This window comes from Oncorhynchus kisutch, linkage group LG27 (assembly GCF_002021735.2).
Source record: "Oncorhynchus kisutch isolate 150728-3 linkage group LG27, Okis_V2, whole genome shotgun sequence".
NCBI classification, from domain to species: domain Eukaryota; kingdom Metazoa; phylum Chordata; class Actinopteri; order Salmoniformes; family Salmonidae; genus Oncorhynchus; species Oncorhynchus kisutch.
The window spans coordinates 25,473,909-25,497,148 of record NC_034200.2 but is presented as its reverse complement, the minus strand read 5'-3'; the positions used below and the strand labels follow the sequence as shown (position 1 = coordinate 25,497,148).

General features: G+C 41.7%; 2 protein-coding genes across 13 annotated transcripts in view; one reads left to right on the top strand and one right to left on the bottom strand.

Moving 5' to 3' along the window:
• The first annotated feature begins 1,495 nt into the window (after positions 1 to 1,495).
• On the top strand, positions 1,496 to 19,955 carry LOC109871620 (presequence protease, mitochondrial). Its single transcript, XM_020462538.2, has 27 exons — positions 1,496 to 1,740; positions 4,629 to 4,734; positions 4,908 to 5,014; positions 5,234 to 5,385; positions 5,495 to 5,609; positions 5,696 to 5,792; positions 5,945 to 6,105; positions 6,344 to 6,470; positions 6,748 to 6,836; positions 7,038 to 7,166; positions 7,339 to 7,452; positions 7,538 to 7,634; positions 8,749 to 8,883; positions 9,127 to 9,265; positions 11,838 to 11,954; positions 13,313 to 13,442; positions 13,811 to 13,931; positions 16,134 to 16,210; positions 16,380 to 16,545; positions 16,698 to 16,798; positions 16,904 to 17,024; positions 17,242 to 17,298; positions 17,567 to 17,679; positions 18,036 to 18,158; positions 18,525 to 18,670; positions 19,078 to 19,180; positions 19,369 to 19,955. Exons 1-27 carry the CDS (start codon positions 1,694 to 1,696, stop codon positions 19,460 to 19,462), a joined length of 3,084 nt encoding a protein of 1,027 aa, XP_020318127.1. The 5' UTR covers positions 1,496 to 1,693; the 3' UTR covers positions 19,463 to 19,955.
• Positions 19,582 to 23,240, bottom strand: part of LOC109871622 (ATP-dependent 6-phosphofructokinase, platelet type-like) — a 42,092-nt gene continuing 38,433 nt past the window's right edge. For all 12 annotated transcript variants that reach the window (XM_020462539.2, XM_031806426.1, XM_031806430.1 and 9 more), the window contains 5 exons: positions 22,070 to 22,131; positions 21,662 to 21,773; positions 21,389 to 21,488; positions 21,072 to 21,177; positions 19,582 to 20,887 (listed from right to left, as the gene is read on the bottom strand). In XM_020462539.2, the coding sequence (XP_020318128.1) occupies positions 20,746 to 20,887; positions 21,072 to 21,177; positions 21,389 to 21,488; positions 21,662 to 21,773; positions 22,070 to 22,131 (522 nt within the window). In that variant the 3' untranslated portion in view covers positions 19,582 to 20,745. The remainder of the gene's footprint in view (positions 20,888 to 21,071; positions 21,178 to 21,388; positions 21,489 to 21,661; positions 21,774 to 22,069; positions 22,132 to 23,240) is intronic.

The window sequence follows — 23,240 nt, the reverse complement described above, 5'->3', positions numbered from 1 at the left end:
TCGATTGAATACAGTGACTTTACATTTGTATTCATCTGTGCTTGCAGAGATATTTAAAAGCCTGATACGGCAACTTTACTGTCGCTGACCGCAAGGCTCTACAGAGGGTGGTACGCTCAGCCAAACGCACCATTGGGTGCACACACTGCCTGCCCTCCAGGACAGAGAACACCAGGTGTCGTAGGAAGGCCAAGAACAATCATCAATGACCCCAGCCACCCAAGCCATGGCCTGTTCTTCCTGATTTCAACACTCAGATGTGGGCAGTATAGGAGTATCATGGCAAAACTGTCAGACTGGCCAATAGCTTCTACCCCCAGACCATCAGGCTGCTGAATAGACACGACGAGCCCTCCCTCCCCCACTGTACCCTGCAATTACATCTCTAACATGTGCATTGAGTTTCCACTAGTTACCACAAACGCAAAGTCACAATTGGCTATATCATAACATTTTATGAAAACAAAATGTTGCTTTTTTGTCTTAATTTAAGGTTAGGCATGAGGTTAGCAGTATGGTTAGCCATAAGTCTAAAATCAGATATAAGAAGAGGAATTGTATAAATAAGGGAGGTTTATTACTTTGTGGGTGTGGTAACTAGTGACGACTCCTTTGCATGTGACTCCCTCAGACCCATCAAGCAAGGACTTGTTGTTTGGAATGTCGAATTTGGTCAACAACAACATAATGTCTTATTTGCTAAGTGAGGTTTATTTGATTGAATCGAAGTTTCGTAATGCTTAGGTTGTTACGAGTGTGACATCTCCACAACTTTCAGAAAAAAACACTTTATATCGGAGTTGTCTTGAGACGGCTATGAATGAGGCTAGTAATCAAAGTCCCTCTGTCTACTTTGAAAACAGGTTGCTGACGTCAACAACTCTCATCGAATATTCAAATATATATAAAAATATTGAGATATATATCCACCAATCCAGAGAAAGAATAGACGGGATCTAGAAACTATGCCGAGTGGATTTGTGGACAACGACTACCTATAGTTTGGGTGGAGAGTACATCCACAATCTTTGTCTAACCATCTAATTAATTTTAGGAAGGTGTTCCTGTGTTGCGCGCATATTATTTGTTGTGCCCATGAAAACTGCGACCAACGACTCGTCTTAATCACATTTTGTTGCAACAATTTTAAAACGGGTGAAATAATAAGAACAGTCATCAAATTTGCGAGAATTAATCACAAACTCCACAATTAAACACTCCCGCTTCACAACGACGCCATCTTGGTCCATGTTTTGCCCTTCGAAAACTTCCCAACGTATTGGATGTGTCATAATCGTCATACCACGTTTACCCAATCATATTTTGTGTTATTACCAGTTTAGCCAATAAAAAATTTGATTGTACAACACTAAAAGGAATAGCCCGCTAGCTCGAAATAGCAAACCGCAGCTTATGTAGATCTATAAACAGCATGAACCCACTCATACCTATAAGAGTGTGTGACTTGCCCCATGGCAGGTATTGGTTTGTCTGTAATATGCGCAGATGCCACGTTAACATGTCCACTTCAATTTCAATGTGTCAACTACTGACAGCATGAGAGGATATGGATGTGCAGCAAACCAAATCGTGCTGATGTTATGATAGTAAAGCTGTTCAGCGTATAGTATTCGGATATGCACGTTCATTGATAAATAACAATTAGATATATTGTCACTAAATTAAGGAAATAATGTTTAGGCAGAGTAAAACAGTTCTCCAGAAATGTCGAAATCTACGGTGAGTATACATTAGCTAGCCAGCTAGCCCTGGACCATGACTCAGTTACATCACATTGCACATAACCGTAGGATCTTTATGAGTAAATCTCACGTCCGGCACCTGAACAAATCCGTTGAACGGGCATTTGATTTCCATAGGGGGATGTTTTTTTACGGGACATTTTATGTGGAGATAGGCTATAACCGGGTGGGGGAAAAATGTACAGTTGAAGTCGGAAGTTTACATACACCTTAGCCAAATACATTTAAACTCAGTTTTTCACAATTCCTGACATTTAATCATAGTAAAAATGTCCTGTCTTAGGTCAGTTAGGATCACCACTTTATTTTAAGTGAAATGTCAGAATAATAGAAGGAAGAATGATTGATTTATTTCAGCTTATTTGTCACATTCCCAGTGGGTCAGAAGTTTACATACACTCAATTATTAATTGGTAGCATTGCCTTTAAATTGTTTAACTTGGGTCAAACGTTTTGGGTAGCCTTCCACAAGCTTCCCATAATAAGTTGTGTGAATTTTGGCCCATTCCTCGTGACAGAGCTGGTGGAACTGAGTCAGGTTTGTAGGCCTCCTTGCTCACACACACTTTTTCAGTTCAGCCCACAACTATTCTATAGGATTGAGGTCAGGGCTTTGTGATGGCCACTCCAAAGCACCCCCTACAAAGCACCCCCTACAACATGATGCTGCCACCCCCGTTCTTCACAGTTGGGATGGTGTTCTTCGGCTTGCAAGCCTCGCCCTTTTTCCTCTAAACATAACGCTGGTCATTATGGCCAAACTGTTCTATTTTTGTTTCATCAGACCAGAGGACATTTCTCCAAAAAATACAATTTTGTCCCCATGTGCAGTTGCAAACCATAGTCTGGCTTAATGGCGGTTTTGGAGCAGTGGCTTCTCCTTGCTGAGCGGCCTTTCAGGTCATGTCAATATAGGACTCGTTTTACTGTGGATATAGATACTTTTGTACCCGTTTCCTCCAGCATCTTCACAAGGTCCTTTGCTGTTGTTTTGGGATTGGTTTGCACTTTTCGCACCAAAGTATGTTTATCTCTAGGAGACAGAACACGTCTCCTTCCTGAGCGGTATGGCGGCTGTGTGGTTCCATGGTGTTTATACTTGCGTACTATTGTTTGTACAGACGAACATGGTACCTTCAGGCATTTACAATTTCTTTTCTGAGGTCTTGGCTGATTTCTTTTGGTTTTCCCATGATGTCACGCAAAGAGGCACTGAGTTTGAAGGTAGGCCTTGAAATACACCCACAGGTACACCTCCAATTGACTCAAATGATGTCTAGCCTATCAGAAGCTTCTGAAGCCATGACAATAATTTTCTGGAATTTTCCAAGCTGTTTAAAGGCACAGTCAACTTAGTGTATGTAAACTTCTGACCCACTGGAATTGTGATACAGTGAATTATAAGTGAAACAACAGACATCTATCTGTCTGTAAACAATTGTTGGAGAAATGACTTGTGTCATGCGCAAAGTAGATGTCCTAACTGACTTGCCAAAACTATAGTTTGTTGACAAGAATTTTGGCGTGGTTGAAAAACGAGTTTTATTGACTCCAACCTAAGGGTATGTAAAATTCTGACTTCAACTGTGTATATGAGTGATTCTACAACTACGGGCACTTCTATGTCCTCGGGGTCAATTTCTAAAAAATATGTTAAATTCATACTACAATCACCCCGTATGTTTTAACACATTAAGTATTTTATCTACTTTTCAGTTGCATTTTTTCTGCCTACATTTCACTGATTTTGCCCTTGTCCCTGACCCAGACTTTTGAGCTTCTACTATGTTTTTCTATGAGAAAACATTAATAATTACTCATATAATGTTATCTACTAGAGAAAGAGTCAATTAAATAAAATCTATATCAATATTTATTGAGCGTATGCCCTTTTATATTGTTATTTACACAAATATACCTGTCCTTTGGTAATGGTGTAATTTACACCACTGAGGGCAAGTTCCTCATTAATATAGTTTTGTGAAGAGCATGTTAATTTAGCTACCATGGAAAATGGCTGCAGTGGGCAGTTGTCCAAAAGTTGAAGAAATATCTAGGTAAATTTGACTTGTGTAGAGAATATTTTTGTCAGTCATTTCCAAGCAGTCTATGATTTCTTTAATTTGTGGTATAATTTAGGAAAAAAAATGTGTATTTTATGTATTTGTTGTAAACTACAGTAAATACTCATTCAAGGGTTTTTCTTTATTTTTACTATGTTCTACATTGTAGAATAATAGTGAAGACATCAAAACTACGAAATAACAGCTATGGAATCATGTAGTTATCTAACCGCTACAGAATTGGTGGGTCCCCCGTGGGACGGTTGAGCGAAAGTAGGCTAATGTGATTAGCATGAGGTTGTAAGTAACAAGAACATTTCCCAGGACATAGACATATCTGATATTGGCAGAAGCTTAAATTCTTGTTTATCCAACTGCACTGTCCAATTTACAGTAGCTATTACAGTGAAAGAATGCCATGCTATTGTTTGAGGAGAGTGCACAGTTGTGAACTTGAACATGTATTAATAAACCAGTTAGGCACATTTGGGCAGTCTTGATACAACATTTTGAACAGAAACACAATAGTTCATTGGATCAGTCTAAAACTTTACACAAACACTGCTGCCATTTAGTGGCCAAAATATAAATGACGCTTGGCCTGGCATAATACATGATGGCCTTTTTCTTGCATTTCAAAGATGATGGTACAAAAATAATATTTAAAAAAATATATTTTACCAGATCTAATGTGTTTTATTCTCCTTCATGAATTTAACATTTCCACAAACTTCAAAGTGTTTCCTTTGAAATGGTATCATCTGATGCAAGCCAGCAATGATCTCTCTCTTGGCAAATCCAGTTTCCAGTGGCAGAATCCTTCATGGAGGTTCAGGAGCACCTCAGCAACAGAGAGGGCATTGCAGTACCAGGCAGGACAGAAGATCAGTGGCTTCACAGTTAAGGAGGTAAAATGCCGGGCCAAAAACTAAAATGTGAATCACTTTGGGTCAATAGGATTGGAAAACACTGACCCACAACAAGAGTAAAATCCTGATTCTGATAAATTCGCATACACTTCTAGTCAAGGTTTAGCATAAAGTCAGGATAAATGTGATCTTATCCTCCTGTGTTTCTGCAGGTGGTTACTGTTCCTGACCTGTTCCTTACAGCTGTCAAACTGACCCATGACAACACAGGCGCCCAGTATCTACACGCAGCTAGAGATGACAAGAACAATCTCTTTAGGTAATAATCCCACATTTGTGGAAGTATACTTTATTTGGCTAAGTTTGTATGTTAAAATGGAACCTTGTTCCCAGACTCAATTGCTTCTCTGATAAAGAGCCGGCTGGTTGAAGAGATTAGATCAAATTAAATGTTCTAGTTTAGTAATAAAATACTTATTCTAAGCCAGTGCTTTTTCTAACGACAGTGTTTCCATCTCTTGTCGTAACACCTCTGCAGTGTTCAGCTCAGGACGACCCCAATGGACAACACAGGGGTCCCACACATCCTGGAACACACAGTGTTGTGTGGCTCAGAGAAGTACCCCTGCAGAGACCCCTTTTTCAAGATGCTCAACAGATCCCTCTCCACCTTCATGAACGCATTCACAGGTGTGTGTGTGTGTGTGTGTGTGTGTGTGTGTGTGTGTGTGTGTGTGTGTGTGTGTGTGTGTGTGTACACGCATGGTGTCTGAAACGTCATTGTTTTTTCCCCCAACAGCTAGTGATTTCACTATGTATCCATTCTCCACACAAAACGGGAAAGACTTCCAGAATCTCCTCTCCGTGTATCTAGATGCAGTGTTTTTCCCTTGTCTACGAGAACTTGACTTTTGGTAAGTGTGGTGTTTAAATAGCTACCTCTTTAATCAAAATCATTGACATCAGAAGTCTGCATTCATATCCTTGTGTTTTGTTAAAGGCAGGAGGGATGGAGACTGGAGAATGAAAACCCTACAGATCCTACTTCCCCTTTGGTCTTCAAAGGAGTTGTCTTCAATGAAATGAAGGGCGCTTTTGTGAGTTACTTCGTTCCAAGTTATTTATTTAGAGATTGTTATTTAGATTTATTGTGATTTAATTTGTGAGAATTACAGAATCATTTGGTCAGGAGATGGACAAATAGAAGTCACATTGGAATCTTACATTTCCTCTCTGTATGTGATTTCAGTCAGACAACGAGAGGGTATATGCCCAGCACCTGCAGAACAAGCTGTATCCTGACCACACATACGGTGTGGTGTCTGGAGGGGAACCCCTGGCCATCCCTGACCTCTCCTGGGAACAACTGAAGCACTTCCATGCTACACACTACCACCCCAGCAATGCAAGGTACAGTACACTATGACATGCACAATACACCACCACCACCATGCTTCAATACGAGCTACTGCTCATTGTGATACGCCATGACCTGTACAGTACACTGTCACACATTACCACTTAGCAATGCACGGCACAACACACTGTCACACACCCCAATATTATATACTCGGCACAGTAGCACTGTGTCTCACACAACTCTGTTGGGCCTTGGCAGTAACAGGGTTTCCCCTTTTCTGCTCCTCAGATTCTTCACCTACGGGGATCTGCCCTTAGAGCAGCACTTGAAACAGATCCAGGAGGAGGCTCTGTCCAAGTTTGAGCGCACTGAGCCTGACACTGCTGTCCCTAACCAACCCCACTGGGACAGGCCTGTGCGTCTGCCCATCCAGTATCACTGTAGCTCTTTCAGTACCTGCTTTCAGATATTACTTTATTCATTATCAGCTCCCACATATTACAAATCTATGCACTCCACTTGAGCAACTTTGGCAAGGTCTATGGTTTGGAAGTTTGAATTAATTTCACCGTAATGCTTATTTGATCCTGTTTGATGTTTTAATGTCCGTTTTTTTTTTATGCCTGACGCCAAAGACATTTCCACATTTGTGTGGACAGAAGTGTTTCTAATTGTAATGGACTTTTCCACAGAGAGAGGACCATGTGACCTGCAGTCCCGATGCTATGGCTCCTGATGCAGCCAAACAGAACACGCTGTGTATGAGCTACCTGCTAGGAGAGTACGTAATACTGAGCTACTGCAACACTGAGCTACTGCAACACTATCAGTTGTTTCTCTAAACTTGTTTCTGGGATAGTATACATTGATTTGTTTTAAAGGGACTTTAACCTCAATTGTTGCATGTCGAGATTTACATATGCATTTTGGTCATTTAAAATCCGTAAGTAGTGGTCTCATTCGGGTGTCCTTCTCTCTGCAGCATCACAGATACATTTGAGGGTTTCACCCTGAGTCTGCTGTCCTCTCTGATGATCTCTGGACCCAACTCTCCCTTCTACAAGACCCTCATAGAACCCAAGATAGGAACAAACTTCTCCTCTGTCGTAGGGTGGGTTAACCTCTTTGGAGATGGATTTAGAAGCCAATGAACATTGATAAAACACTTTAAAAAGATATAGACAGTCCCAGAATACAGGCACTTTATCTCAACGAAGTTAAAGAACTGTTGATATATACTGAACAGTAAAATTCTTTATTTACCCGTATCTGTTATTTTCCAGATACGATGGGAGCACCAAAGAGGCATCATTCAGCATAGGCTTGCAAGGAATGGCTGAAGAAGACACTGAGAAAGTCAAGCAAATCATTGTCCAAACCATTGATGAGATCATTGCGTAAGTATACTGCTGATGTGTTATGTACAGTAACAGTATCATCACAATAATGTAATCTAACTGTACTTCTCTCCTAACGATGCAGCAATGGATTTGAGGAGGAGAGGATAGAGGCCCTGCTTCATAAGATTGAAATCCAGATGAAACATCAGTCTACCAGCTTCGGGTTGTCACTGGCCTCAGTGAGTACAAGGCCACAGTTTGTCTGGTGTCTCCACTGTGATGTTTTAACCATGAAAATGTTATTGTTTTCTATACACACACACACTCTAAACAGAGGTGAAATGTATATAAAGACAGACTCACGAATATAAACATACCATAGTGATTGTCCTGGGAGCTTGTCCTGTATACAGTATTACCATATTAACCCTCTGGTAAGTTTACTATTCCATTAGTCAGCACCTCTCTAACTACACTGAACAAAAATATAAACTCAACATGTAAAGTGTTGGTCCGATGTTTCATGAGTTGAAATAAAAGATCATAGAACTGTTCCAAATGCACAAAAAGCTTATTTTTCTAAAATGTTGTGTCCAAATTAGTTTACATCCCTGTTAGAGAGCATTCCCCCTTTGCCAAGATAATCCATCCACCTGACCGGTATGCATTTCAAGAAGCTGATTAAACAGCATGATCATTACACAGGTGTGACTTGTGCTGGGGACAATAAAAGGCCACTCTAAAATGTGCAGTTTTGTCACAAAACACAATGCCACAAATGTCTCAAGTTTTGAGGGAGTGTGCATTTGGCATGCTGACTGCAGGAGTGTCCACCAGAGCTGTTGCCAGAGAATTGAATGTCCGTTTCTCAGTATGGCAGTATATCCAACCGGCCTCACAACCACAGACCACATGTAACCACTCCGCCCCAGGACCTTCATATCTGGCTTCTTCACCTGCGGATTGTCTGAGACCAGCTACCTGGACAGCTGATAAAACTGAGGAGTATTTCAGTCTGTAATAAAGCCCTTTTGCGGGGGAAAACTCATTCTGATTGGCTGGGCTCCCCAGTGGGTGGGCTGTAGCCCTGCCCAGTCATGTGAAATCCGTAGATTAGGATCTAATGAATTTATTTCAATTGACTGATTTCCTTATATGAAATGTAACTAAGTAACATTTTAGTATTTTTGTTCAGTATATTTTGGGTGCGTGTTGTCAACTCATGCTTTATACTTGTCTCTGCAGAACATACAGTAGCTTCCTGCTGGAACTACAATGGAGACACGCACACCTAGGTGCTGCTCATTAAATGAGTATGACCTTTTACCCTGTGTGTTGTCTCTCTGCTAACAGTACATAGCTTCCTGTTGGAACCATGATGGAGACCCAGTCCAGCTGCTGAAGATCAGTGACAGTGTGGCCCAGTTCAGACAGGCCCTGAAGGACAACCCTCGCTTCCTCCAGGAGAAAGTCCTGCACTACTTCAAGGTGAGAGACCAGACAGGATAAATGCATTGCGTTTCTTTCAGTATACATAGCATCTAAATCGGAATAGCCTATGTAACAGTAAATTGTAATGGGATAAAGCAGTCTAATCAAGAAAGTTGATGTCATCATGCAGGGGTCATAGACCAGGGGGTTGTTGAAAGAAGGAAATTACATCAGTTTAATCATGTCACTGACTTTAGTGTAATGTCATGTCACATTAGCATCTTGTTTGTGCCCATGCAGGACAACACTCACAGGCTGACTCTGTCTATGAGTCCTGATGAGGCGTACCTGGAGAAACAGGTCAAAGCAGAGGAGGAGAAACTCCAGAAGAAGGTACAGGCTCTGTCTGAGAGTGACAAGAAAGACATCTATGAGAAAGGTAAGTTATACGCCAACAGCTATAGACGGGTTGCCTGACAACATCACAAAAAAGATGCGTTCTCATCGATGGGGCAGAAGGTTGTGTGTTATGAATCTGAACAGTCAGATGGCAAGCAACAATGACAAGAAGCTGCCTGTATCTTGTTCTTGGTACTACACTACATGACCAAAAGTATGTGGACACCTGCTCATCAAGCATCTCATTCCAAAATCATGGGCATTAATATGGAGTTGGTCCCCCTTTGCTGCTATAAAAGCCTCCACTTTTCCACTAGATGTTGGAACATTGATGCAGGGACTTGCTTCCATTCAGCCACGAGCATTAGTGAGGTCAGACACTGATGTTGGGCAATTGACTGCAAAACCAGGCCTAATGTTCCAATTCATCCCGAAAGTGTTCGATGGGGATCAAATCTAATTTTATTGGTCACATACACATGCTTAGCAGATGTTACTGCGAATGCAGCGAAGTGCTTGTGCTTCTAGTTCCGACAGTGCAGTAATATCTAACATGTAGTCTAACTATTCCACACAACTCCCTAATACACACAAATCTAAGTAAAGGAATGGAATAAGAATATAAATATATGGATGAGCAATGACAGAGTGTCATAGGCAAGATGCAATAGATGGTATAAAATACAGTGGGGCAAAAAAGTATTTAGTCAGCCACCAATTGTGCAAGTTTTCCCACTTAAAAAGGTGAGGCCTGTAATTTTCATCATAGGTACACTTCAACTATGACAGACGAAATGAGAAAAGAAAATCCAGAAAATCACATTGTAGGATTTTTTTATGAATTTATTTGCAAATTATGGTGGAAAATAAGTATTTGGTCAATAACAAAAGTTAATCTCAATACTTTATATAACCTTTGTTGGCAATGACAGAGGTCAAACGTTTTCTGTAAGTCTTCACTAGGTTTTCACATACTTTTGCTGGTATTTTGGCCCATTCCTCCATGCAGAACTTCTCTAGAGCAGCGATGTTTTGGGGCTGTTGCTGGGCAACACAGACTTTCAACTCCCTCCAAAGATTTTCTATGGGGTTGAGATCTGGAGACTGGCTAGGCCACTCCAGGACCTTGAAATGCTTCTTACGAAGCCACTCCTTTGTTTCATCTTCAATGCGCCTTCTTCACCACGCTGTCTGTGTGGGTGGACCATTTCAGTTTGTCTGTGATGTGTACGCCGAGGAACTTAAAACGTTCTGTCCCGTGGATGGGGGGATGCTCCCTCTGCTGTTTTCTGAAGTCCACAATCATCTCCTTTGTTTTGTTGACTACGGTTCAGTCATGTGGTCAGGTGCCAGTCAAGTTCTTCCACACCGATCTCAACAAACCATTTCTGTATGAACCTCACTTTGTGCACAGGGGCATTGTCATGTTGAAACAGGAAAGGGCCTTCTCCAAACTGTTGCTACAAAGTTGGAAGCACAGAATTGTCTAGAATGTCATTGTATGCTGCAGCATTAAGATTTCCCTTCACTGGAATTAAGGGGCCTAGCCCGAACCATGAAAAACAGCCCCAAGCCATTATTCCTCCACCACGAAACTTTACAGTTGCCACTATTTATTCGGGCAGGTAGTGTTTTTCTGGCATCCACCAAACCCAGATGAATCTGTCGGACTGCCTGATGGTGAAGCATGATTCATCACTACACTACAGAGAACGCGTTTCCCCTGCCCCAGAGTCCAATGGCGGCGAGCTTTACACCACTCCAGCCGATGCTTGGCATTGCGCATGTTGCTCTTAGGCTTGTGTGCGGCTGCTCTGCCATGGAAACCCATTTCATGAAGCTCCCGACAAACAGTTATTGTGCTGACGTTGCTTCCAGAGGCAGTTTGGAACTCAGTAGTGAGTGTTGCAACTGAGGACAGATGATTTTTACACGCTTTAGCACTCTGCGGTCCCGTTCTGTGAACTTGTGTGGCCTAACACTTCGCGGCTGAGCCGTTGTTGCTCCTAAACGTTTCCATTTCACAATAACAGCACTTACAGTTGACCGGGACAGCTCTAGCAGAGCAGAAATTTGAAAGGTGGCATCCTATGACATTGCCACATTGTAAGTCACTGACCTCTTCATTAATGGCGTTTTACTGGCAATGTTTGTCTATGGAGATTGCATGTCTGTGTGCTCAATTTTATACACCTGTCGGCAACGGGTGTGGCTGAAATAGCTGGATGCACTAATTTGAAGGGGTGTCCACATACTTTTGTATATATAGTGTAGGTCTTGTTTTGAGGTGTTTTGACTGATGTCATATCTATGCTAATAAATATGCTAGCTAGCTAACCAATATCTGTAACGATGTATTTGAGAGACACCAAGTGCTCATTGTGCAAATGTATTTGTTTTCAATACACATTTGGAGATAATATAATTCACTTTTTCAATAATCCTTGTTTTGCCCCAAAGTTGGGCACTCATTTGTTTTGTTGCTTAACAACCCACTTGTCTTTTGAGGAAAATGGAGAATACTCATTCACTTCATTATCAAAACTTTATAAACCATTCATGATCATAATGTTCTTCAGTATTTTTGTACTAATTTATGACTTTTTATTCAGGTCTTGAGCTGCTATCAGTTCAGAGCAAAATCCAGGATGCCTCATGTCTCCCTGCCCTGAAAGTGTCTGACATTGAGCCAACGATAGCAGTCACACCTGTAGAGATGGGCACTGCAGGTACAGTACTACCTGTAGTACACGCAGACGCTACACTCTAGTTACTCTAGGCTCCGAGATAACACTCTAATAGTGTTTCCCATTTCCAGTCCTCCCAACACCACATCTCCTCCTGTCCTCCAGTACCCCCGACACCACATCTCCTCCTGTCCTCCAGTACCCCCGACACCACATCTCCTCCTGTCCTCCAGTACCCCCGACACCACATCTCCTCCTGTCCTCCAGTACCCCCGACACCACATCTCCTCCTGTCCTCCAGTACCCCCGACACCACATCTCCTCATGTCCTCCAGTACCCCCGAGACTACATCTACGTCGTTCTGCCCCTGAACAAGGCAGTTAACCCACTGTTCCTAGGCTGTCATTGAAAATAAGAATTTGTTCTTAACTGACTTGCCGTTTGAATAAAAGATTAAAAAACAAATTCAGGCCAATCTTGGTTTCATCAGACCAGAGAATCTTGTTTCTCATGTTCTGAGAGTCCTTTAGATACCTTTTGGCAAACTTCAAACAGGCTGTCATGTGCCTTTTACAGAAGAGTGGCTTCCGTCTCGCCACTCTACCATAAAGGCCTGATTGGTGGAGTGCTTCAGAGATGGTTGTCCTTATCGAAGGTTCTCCCATCTCCACAGAGGAACTCTGGTGCTCTGTCAGGTTGACCATCGGGTTCTTGGTCACTTCCCTGACCAAGCCCCTTCTTCCCCAATTGCTCAGTTTGGCCGAGCGGACAGCTCTTGGAGGTTCCAAACTTCTTCCATTTAAGAATGATGGAAGCCACCACTGTGTTCTTCAATGCTGCAGAAATGTTTTGGTACCCTTTCCCAGATCTGTGCCTCGACACAATCCTGTCTCAGAACGGACAATTATTTATACCTCATAGCTTGATTTTTGCTCTGACGTACACTATCAACTGTGGGACCTTATATAGATAGGTGTGTGCCTTTCCAAATCATGTCCAATCAATTAAATTGACCACAGGTGGACTCCAATCAAGTTGTAGAAACATCTCAAGGATGATCAATGGAAACAGGAGGCACCTGAGTGCAATTTCGAGTCTCATAGCAAAGGGTCTAAATACTTATGTAATAAGGGATTTCTGTTTATTTTTAATGAATTTGAAAAAATGTCTAAAAACCAGTTCACTTTGTCATTATGATTATTGTGAGGAGAAAATGTAATTTAATACATTTTAGAATAAGGCTGTAACTTGACAAAATGTAGATATGTTTTGATGTACAATTTCCAAGTATTGGTAGACTGGCAAATAAACTGGTCCACATGTCAAGACAGAAATTCTTGGAGTCATGGTTTTGTCTCCCTCTGACATTTGTCCTGTTCTACTCTCTTCACCCCACTAGGAGGCGTCCCAGTGCAGTACTGTGAGCAGCCAACCAATGGGATGGTCTACTTCAGGGCTATGTGTAGTCTCAACACCCTCCCTGAAGACCTCAAACTATATGTGCCCCTCTTCTGCAGTGTCATCACCAAGTGAGTCCAGACCCCATATAATATGACCAATCATTTGTGTATTGTCTAGAAGGCATAGCTCGTGTGGTTTGGTTTCATAAACATGTGTTGAAGGTAATGGAGTTAGTTGCAATTTGTGATGAGTATTGAGTTTTTGTCTTGAGAATGTGTGTCCGACTGGGTTACTGAGGTGATTGTGAGAAGGCGTTCTGCGTCGGTCCAGGTTGAGCTACCGGTAGGTAGTATTTGTGATCAGTTAATGATCCGTGTGAATTGTGATCAGGTAATGGAGGTGTGTGTTATTTTAGGATGGGGTGTGATTTGATAAGGAGTATGTGTTGGTCTAGGCTGTGAGATGAGACATGCTAATGGGAGTGTGTTGTTACCAGGATGGGCTGTGGAGGGCTGGACTACAGGCAGCAGGCCCAGCAGATGGAGCTGAAGACAGGAGGCATGTCCATCTCCACATCAGTCAACCCGGACTACTCTAACATGGACATGTATGAACAGGTCAGTCCTAGGGCTGGGGTGGTACGTTGTATTCATTCGAATGTATGTTTTTGCGTGATATTCCAAATGCCTGTATCACAAGAATCAAGGTTTTGACATTTTTATGAGCATCTCCTTCGCTCCTTCTGTGCTGTGTGCACCTTCCCATTTACACCAGAGATCTGTATATAATGACGAGATGTACGTCTCCGCCCTAAGACGTCGTCCCAAAGGCGGGAAGGGAAGCTACAAGTTTAGGTCCAAAATATGCCCGTACAAACGCATTGGCCTTACTTTGGACAGATTTTATTCTTCTTCTATGGTTTACACACCAAGCCCCACCCCTGCCGCTCACGCCAACAAAGTTGAGAGATCACATCGTCCTCTCTGACATGCGGTTTCAACTCGCTTTTCCATTTGAGGTTTTCCAACATAATCGGTCATATGGACACCAAAACACATTGACACATTATTTAAACTTTTGTAACGATACCCTTTTTATGTCTCAACTACTCAAATTGCGCATCGCAGACACTACTAAAACGAGAACATCAATGAACATTGATTCTGTCAAATTAATGCAGTTTGTCACATGCAGCATTGGAGTACCACGTACTGCTAGCAGCATTTTAGCCAAAGACTGTTATACTAGCTTTCTAGTTTGTGTTTTATAAATGTGCAATAAGTATTAAATTCCATTATATGAAGAATTGGCAACTCGTTCTAATTCTGAGAAATAAGGTAGGCCGCTTGAGTTCAACATCTGAACAAAGTGGACAGGCCAACATGCTGTTCAAACAGTTGGAGGCAGACAGAAGGGTGTGTTCATAGCAATTCAACTGTTCAACCTTGTTAGCTAGCAAATCTATCCAAGTTGGCTAAACTTGAAATATAAACATTAGCTGGCTACTTACTAGCACGTGGGCTTGAGAGATTGTTGATGAGACCTGTGTTCATTTTCTGTAGCCTAATGCCTGCTACAAGAGTTGAGTCATTATTAGTGAATTTGCATTATGCATGGTTATAGTTACATTTGTAACAAAAAGGGCATTTTCATAGACCGACTTGAAAGACAGATCAGTGAATATTGCAACAACAAAAAAGCAGGTTAAACTATACTGAACAAAAATCTAAGTGCAACATGCAACAATTTCAAGGATTTTACTGAGTCACAGTTCATATAAGGAAATCAGTCAATTGAAATAAATGTATTAGGCCCTAATCTATGGATTTCCCATGACTGGGCAGGAGTGCAGCCATGGGTGGACCTTGGAGGGTACAGGCCCACCCACTTGGAAGCCAGGCCCACCCACTCGGGAGCTAGGCCCAGCCAATCAGAATGAGTTTTCCCCGCAGGTGAAAAAGCCAGCTGTAGAGGTCCTGGGCTGGCATGGTTACACGTGAGGCCGGTTGGACGTACTGCCAAATTCTCTGAAACGAAATTGGGGGCAGCCTATTGTTGGTAGAGAAATTAACATTAAATTCTCTGGCAACAGCTCTGGTGGACATTCTTGCAGTCAGTTTGCCAATCTCACGCTCCCTCAAAACTTGAAACATCTGTGGCATTATGTTGTGTGACAGAACTGCACATTTTAAAGTGGCCTTATATTGTCCCAAGCACAAGGTTTCTGTGTAATGATCATGCTGTTTAATCAGCTTCTTGATATTCCACACATGGAATGGGATGGATTATCTTGGCAAAGGAGAAATGCTCACTAAAAGTGGTGTAAACAAATTTGTGCACAAACTTTGAGAGAAGCTTTTTGTAGGTATGGAACATTTCTGGGATTTTGTATTTAAGCCCATGAAACATGGGAACAACCATTTACATGTTGCGTTTATATTATTTTCAGTGTATTTTGATAGAATAATTAAATCATTAGTGGGTCTTGTTGTGGAAGGCTTTATATTTAGCCTAGGTATAAATTCACAAGCCCTGAATTCATTAGATTATTTCTGACTGTTTGAAATGCAGTGTATTTGACCTTTTAAGTTTACAACAATGCTTATTTAGAGAACGTTTTTTTCCCGATATACTGTATATTGTGACTCGCCCATAAGTTTGAAAAAAATCGAGATATGATATTTAGGCTATATCGCCCAGCCCTAGCTCAGTCCCCAGCCAGTCAGTCAGTTATAATGAAGTCTAATGTATACCTTTACGCAAGTATAACACAATTCGCTATAAGAAAGAGCATTGTTCATTCACAGTCTGATTCACAGGGAGTCCTCCTCTCGTCTTCCTGTCTGGAGAGGAATCTTCCTGATATGTTTCACCTGTGGAGTGACATATTCAACAGGTAGGGTCGCATGTCCATCAGAATAATGCCATGGCACGTAATCCATCTATGGTCGCATGGTCACTAATAAACCACATGTCCATAGTTTTTTAATGACTCGTTTGATTGATATTATTTAAGCCCTTCTCTCTCTGTGCTCTGACCTTTGAACCTTTTACTTGACCTACAGCCCGCACTTTGATGATGAGGAGCGTCTGCGTGTGCTGGTCATGATGTCGGCTCAGGAACTTGCCAATGGGATCTCTTACTCTGGTCACATGTACGCCATGACGAGGGCGGCTCGCAGCCTGACCCCAACAGGAGAATTACAGGAGACCTTCGGAGGGATGGAGCAGGTGCAAAGGGGAAAGGACAATGAGGGTTTGGAAGCAAAGAAAAAGCTGTATGATGAAGGAAAAGGGTTATTGTAACATCTGAATGAGAATATAATGCACTTCTGTACCCTCAAATGAAATGCATCTGTTTTCTTGTGTATCTTGAATATCAGGTCAAGTTCATGAAAAGGATTGCGGAGATGCCAGACCTCACCCAAGTTCTACGGACACTTCCTAGAATAAAGAGACACATTCTCAACCCACTGAACATGAGGTGGGTATAGTCTTTACACGTGACAGCTACTTCAAGATTTTACTATAATTTCTCTGTTTTTGACTTGAAGGTAAAGTATATTACAACTTCTCGTTGTTCGGACAGATGTGCGGTCAACTCAACTCCTCAGAAGATGTCTGATGCTGCTGGACAGTTGGATAACTTCATGTCTAACGTTGCTTCCAATAAGAAGGATCGCAAACCCGTCCGCTCCGATATCACGGAGGTATGAATTTGTCAAACTATCATAGTACAGTACTGAGACTGCACTGTAACAAAGTGAAATACATACTTGGGATATGTCCCCAATGGCAGCCTATTCTCTACATAGTGCACTACTTTTGACCATGGCTCATATGAAGTGCACTATGTAGGGAATAGGGTCCCATTTGGGACATACCTGAATCTTGTTGTGAGTTGACAGGTGTTTTTAATCCTAACAGAGACTTCTTGACCCACTGGCAGCTCCTGGATCTGGCCCAAGTAGAAAACTAATCACTGTGCGTACAGCCTCCACTTTTAAACTAGACCTATGTCAAGCATCTCAGCAGGAATACTGATTGAGGATCATTAATAAGATTACATGTTGGACAGGGGGGACCTGATCCTAGATCAGCACTCCTACTCTGAGACACTTGATCCATACGGCCTCTGAACATTAGTTTGGTCTTCCTTTCATTATTGTTGAGTAACGCTTTTATCATTGGTTTCTGACCTTCTTAATCTACCATTGAGCTAATGTAAGTGTGTTTGATCATCACCCCACAGGAGCCCAACTTCAAGCCCTGCCAGATGAAGACATTTTTCCCAATGCCCTTCCCAATCAACTTTGTCAGCGAGTGTATCCGCACCGTGCCCTTCACCCATGAGGACTATGCGAGGTGACTCTTAAAGGGATAGTTTGGGATTTTGGCAATGAAACCCTTAATCTACTTCCCTAGAGTCAGATGAACTCATGGATACCATTTTTATGTCTCTGCGTTCAGTTTGAAGGAAGTTGCTAACTAGCATTAGCACAAATGCTAGCTGTTTCTGTAGATCCATGTTCAAAACATACTTTCCCCAAATTCCCTGATGTTCCAGAAATCTGGTTTGGATATTCCTGGAATCAGGCGGGAATAAGCACAAAATCCAGAATCCTCAAACCAAGATTTCTGGAAAATGTAGGATATTTCTGAAAGTTACAAATGTTGTAACTCCATATTTACCCATGCTCGTTCCCCTCTCTCTCCCTCAGCCTGAATATCCTGTCCCGGGTGATGACTGCTAAGTACCTGCACAGAGAGATCAGAGAGAAGGGTGGGGCCTATGGTGGAGGGGCCAGGGTGGGAGGAGGACTATTCACCTTCTATTCATACAGGTGTGTAGTGTATTAATGTACTGTAATACAACAGGATTATACTGTAATTAAACAGGTTTTAACAGTAGTCATACAGATTAAGACATGACAAAGCTGCAGAAAGACATGTTGTGGAAAATCTCCAAAACTAGAACTTTTCAGGAAATTGAAGAAACTGCCTTATTTTACCATTGAACACATAATCACAAAACATCACAAGCTATTTTGAATATATTTTCTTGATCCTAGAGTCATGAAATGTTCAGAGTACATTAAGGGGAGTTACACATTTTAATTAATGTACTCTTTGAATACATGTATTAGATCACTTCTTGGCATATTTAATTCGCTTTAACCCATTGTTCCATGTCCCTGTGTTGATTTCAGAGACCCCAACTCGGTGCAGACTCTGTCAACCTTCCGTAAGAGTGTGGACTGGGTCAGATCAGGACAGTTTACCCAGCAGGACATCGACGAGGCCAAGCTGTCCGTGTTCTCAGCCGTGGACTCCCCCGTCGCCCCCTCCAATAAAGGTGAACAGAGGATGTGTCCCAAATGGCACCCTATTCCCTATATAGTGCTACTTTTGAGCGGAGCCCTGCAGGCCCTGGTTAAAGGTAGTGCACTATATAGGGAATAGGGTGCCATTTGGGATGCTACCAGAGCCCAAATGCCAGCTCTAAACCACTTCACCTGACATTTAACATTCTGTTATTTTATGTCCTGTTAAGTTTTACTGTAGTAACTTGTTATAACACATGTATAACATGAGGACAGTTCTACAGAGAGGCATTTACTTAGAGAGGTTGTCCCTTACCAGGGTCTCACTTTGGAAAGAAACATGACTGTCTTCTAAATGACATGTTATAAATGGACCATGATAAGAGATGAAAAAGACCAAGTGTCAAACCTTGTCTTGACATGTGATGTCATGTTGCAGGTATGGGCCGTTTCCTGAGTGGAATCACAGATGAGTTGAAACAGGCCCACAGAGAGAGACTGTTCGCTGTCACAGACAAGAGCCTGGTCGATGTGGCTGGCAGGTAATGTGGTTTTTGGTTTAATATTATTTCAGGTGTTGTTGAATCAGTTTTTTTGTGCTCCAACTCCTGTTTACCATGAATCAGTCCTTTTTGGAAGTTTATTGAGCATGCCCTATTTTTGGACTTTGAATGAAAGTGAATATGAAGAGAATGGCCATTTTCATATTTTATATCCATGTTTTACACAGGTACCTTGGCATTGGACAGAGGACATGTGGAGTTGCTATTCTTGGTCCTGAGAATGACACCATCAAGAAAGACCCCTCATGGGTGGTAAAATAACCTCAGGGAAATGATCCACATGTATCTTCTCCAATTAAGAGACTTCAGATGCACTGTGTTTGATGGTAAGTGATCAGTGGTACGTGATTGTCCTAAAAAACTGGACTGTTGCTACAGTGTTAAAATATACATTTATTATTGAATTAACCAGACAGTTGCTTTGGTTTTTGATGTTGTTACGGCTCTGTGTTACAAAGTTTAATATTCCATTGAGGTATGTGTGTAAAGCTATTTTGTAGGCAAACTGAATGCGCACAACAGTAAACAGATAATATCACGTCTAATCTCACCTGAATACCATATTCATAATGTATCAAATATGACAACGTACATTTCATTCAAAACATCAGAATTTCTTTATGGCATAGAACCCTACCTCTGGCTTCAGAATGTGTACGAGTATGTACAGCAATGGCTTCTGTTTACTGAAATATTGTATTTCTATAGAGTACATGTGTATATGACCATTAAATTATCATGATGTTGTAATCAATGTGTTATTATCTACTCCTGAACTCATACCTTCCGTACCAGACACAATGCTACATGCATCTTTATCCTGTGAGATTTCCATGCCCATCCTCTGACCTCAAATGTTGAATAGTGTGGTGAGGAGAGGTGACGTGAACTTCACATTGAGGTTTCACAATTGTCATCACAATAAATATTCTTTAATACTTGGAGAAAACACTCGGATCACACAGTGAGTTAACATTCCAATGGGTTTCACAAACAGATCCTCAACTAAGCCACAAAATACAGCAGTGGAACTAACATGACCTACTCTTAGATGCCAACCCAGGATTGATACAAAGTGCAAGTACGGAGTGACAACACAACGTAACAATGGAGTAGACCTACAGTAGGTGGCGGGATAAACAGCTCTCCCTTTAGAAGAAGACGGAGAGGGAAGAAGCACCTATGGGAGTAGACTAGGGCGACATCCTGGTTCTCCACCCTTTTCCAAAAGTGTGCACTTGCACACTGCCCATCATGAATTTAAAAGCATAGGATTGGTGTAAGCATTGGCTGGAAGCAGTTTCTACCAGTGTAAAATCCATATGAGAAAGTGTACAAGTGCATAGTTCAGAAGAAGGGTGGGCAATTGAGCCCTAAGTAGCTTCTGAGGGGACATGAGTATGGGACGGAGTGAAAGTGTTGGTAAGAGTTACCATGATTGGAGCTAAGTTACACTGAAAGGGCCGGTCTGCTCTGAGCTGATCCAATCTAAAGACTAGCCTATCCAGACTGTGCTGGTCTAGCCTACTCAGACTAGGTGCTGTTCAGTCCACCTTCTTGGGCCTGACCCGGGTCACATGCTCCAGCTGGCCAGAGTCAGACACGTCGTAGCTGGTCTTGTATTTAGCCAGGATCTTCATCAGGGGGCGGAGCTTCAACCACCACTGTTCCTTAGGGATCCTGTGGCTGATAGGGTAGAATAGGACAACACACACACACACACACGAGACCATGATGACATAAAATAAACAGTTTGAAGCTTTAGTTAATGCACTCAATTTGGCACTTTGTTTTATACGGGTGGACATTGTCAGTTAAACTGAAGGAAGAATGTTTTAACCTTGTGCTACCATGTTAAAAGTTGCCTTACACAAAGTCTGTTTGGTCTTTGAGCTGCACCACTGGTTGGAAGACCATGGCTCTGCGACGCATCCCCAGCAAACAGGCAGTGTCCTCTGTGTTAGCAAACACCTTCCCTGCACAAGGAGAACAAATACAGTCAGGCACACTTATTAGAGTCCGAATTACACCCTATTCCCCCTATGGACCATGGTCAAAAGTAGTGCACTATATAGTTGATACGGTGCCATTTTATGACGTATATTAACCAATATGCAAACTAAAAAGGCATATTTTCGTGTTTTTTTTGTAATATTTTTAGTATTAAATTCAGAACATGTACTCTACCTTCTTTATATGACTCCTTGAGCTTTCTTGAAATCCATTGAATCGCTTTGGCTGCAATCTTCGTTCCAAAGTTCCTGTCGAATGGGGAAGGAGCACCTCCCTTTGGAAATAGAATAAATAATCTGTTTTACTCAGGTCAGTTTATTATGACATGAACCTAAGGTAATATGTGGATTACACAGTAACATGATCAATATACAGTATGTTGTCATTCAATTCACATCTGAGTGGTATCAGTTGCAATCGGGCTACAGTGTGTGTCTGTAACCACACCTGCTGCATATGTCCAAGGACATTCTTCCTGCAGTCGAACACTCCTTTCCCCTCCTCAGAGTACAGCTGGTAGATGAAATCTGTGGTGAAGTTCTCATTGGAGTTCTCATTCCTGTAGCGTCACACACACACACAATGTCAAGGTTCCATTTGTCCTGCTGCTGCGTTACAGGATGATTCTTCCTATTGTGTTGAGAAATATTGAGTGGTCTCTATAGAGCCTCGATAGATCATCACAAACGGTAGAGTATTTTAACATACAAATCATTTGTATTAGTAGCCTACACAGAGTGGCATAAATATAGTAAGACTAGCATACATAGCTGGCTACGTACATGTGTGCCTTTATTGTTAACATACTGTACATTTGTAAAGAGGTGATCATGCCAGACATGAGCTCTTCCTTACCTCAGCACCAAGCCCCTCTGGATGCCCGTCTTCATCTTTTCTGTCAAATGCTCAACGTTGGACTGAAGCAGAGAGAAAAGCCTCACATTATCTGTGATAAGTCTGAAGTATTCTAGAGTTTTCCACCTCCATCTGTAACCTACGTGAGCTTTCCGAGCTGCAGAACTCTGTCCCTGTGTCTCAGGGACAGAGTTCTGCAGAGTGCTCTGGTGACCAGGAGGTGGCACACTTCTTACTGCTGTTCTGTCCCTACTTGGATGAGTTGTCGCCATTCACTCCAATTAAAGTAGGCTACAGTATACAGCATGCCGATGGAACATATGCTAGACCACTGAATTACACTCAACCTTATCTTTTGTTTATAATGAGTGTGTGCACTTTGCAACACATGGGTAAATATCGACATCACCTTGTTACACAATGGAGCATATATATAACATTTATTACATTAAATAATAATGTAGCATATAATATTCATTGCATTAAATAATAGAAATGATTTCATCTGTCATTGGACCAGGTCTTAGGAGACTGCATATTTTACCCATGATCTGAAGGGCTCTACAACATTTGTGTACCTGACAACAGCAGAATGTCTCTCAGACAATAACAACTAGCACGACAACAACACTCTAGTGCTGTTGAGTAGGCCTCCTCAAACCATAACAATGAGATCTGTCTTGATCAGAGCTTAACACTCCTGGAATGATGATGCGTTCTACCTATTAATAACCACCATAGCTACGTACTGTAATCTGGGTCACTTGAGCACTCCTAAAATAGAGGCCCTGTTGCACCGAGGGAGGAGAGAGTGATTATATGTACATCAGTTACTATGGATTCCAATGAGGAATTAACTTTGATGTAAATATTTAGGTTTATAACAGTGTATACTGTATAAAACTGAGATTCCACAATTGCCAGGTTTTCTATAATTCCTGGTTGGAGGATTCCAAATCAAATTGTATTTGTCACATGCTTTGTAAACAACAGGTGTGGACTAACAGTGAAATGCTTACTTACGGGTCCTTCCCAACAACGCAGAGAAATAATAGAAAAATAATAACACAAGGAATAAATACACGAGTAATGATAACTTTGCTACTGTCAGGGGTACGAGGTAATTGAGGTAGATACTGTATGTATATATAGGTAGGGATGAAGTCACTAG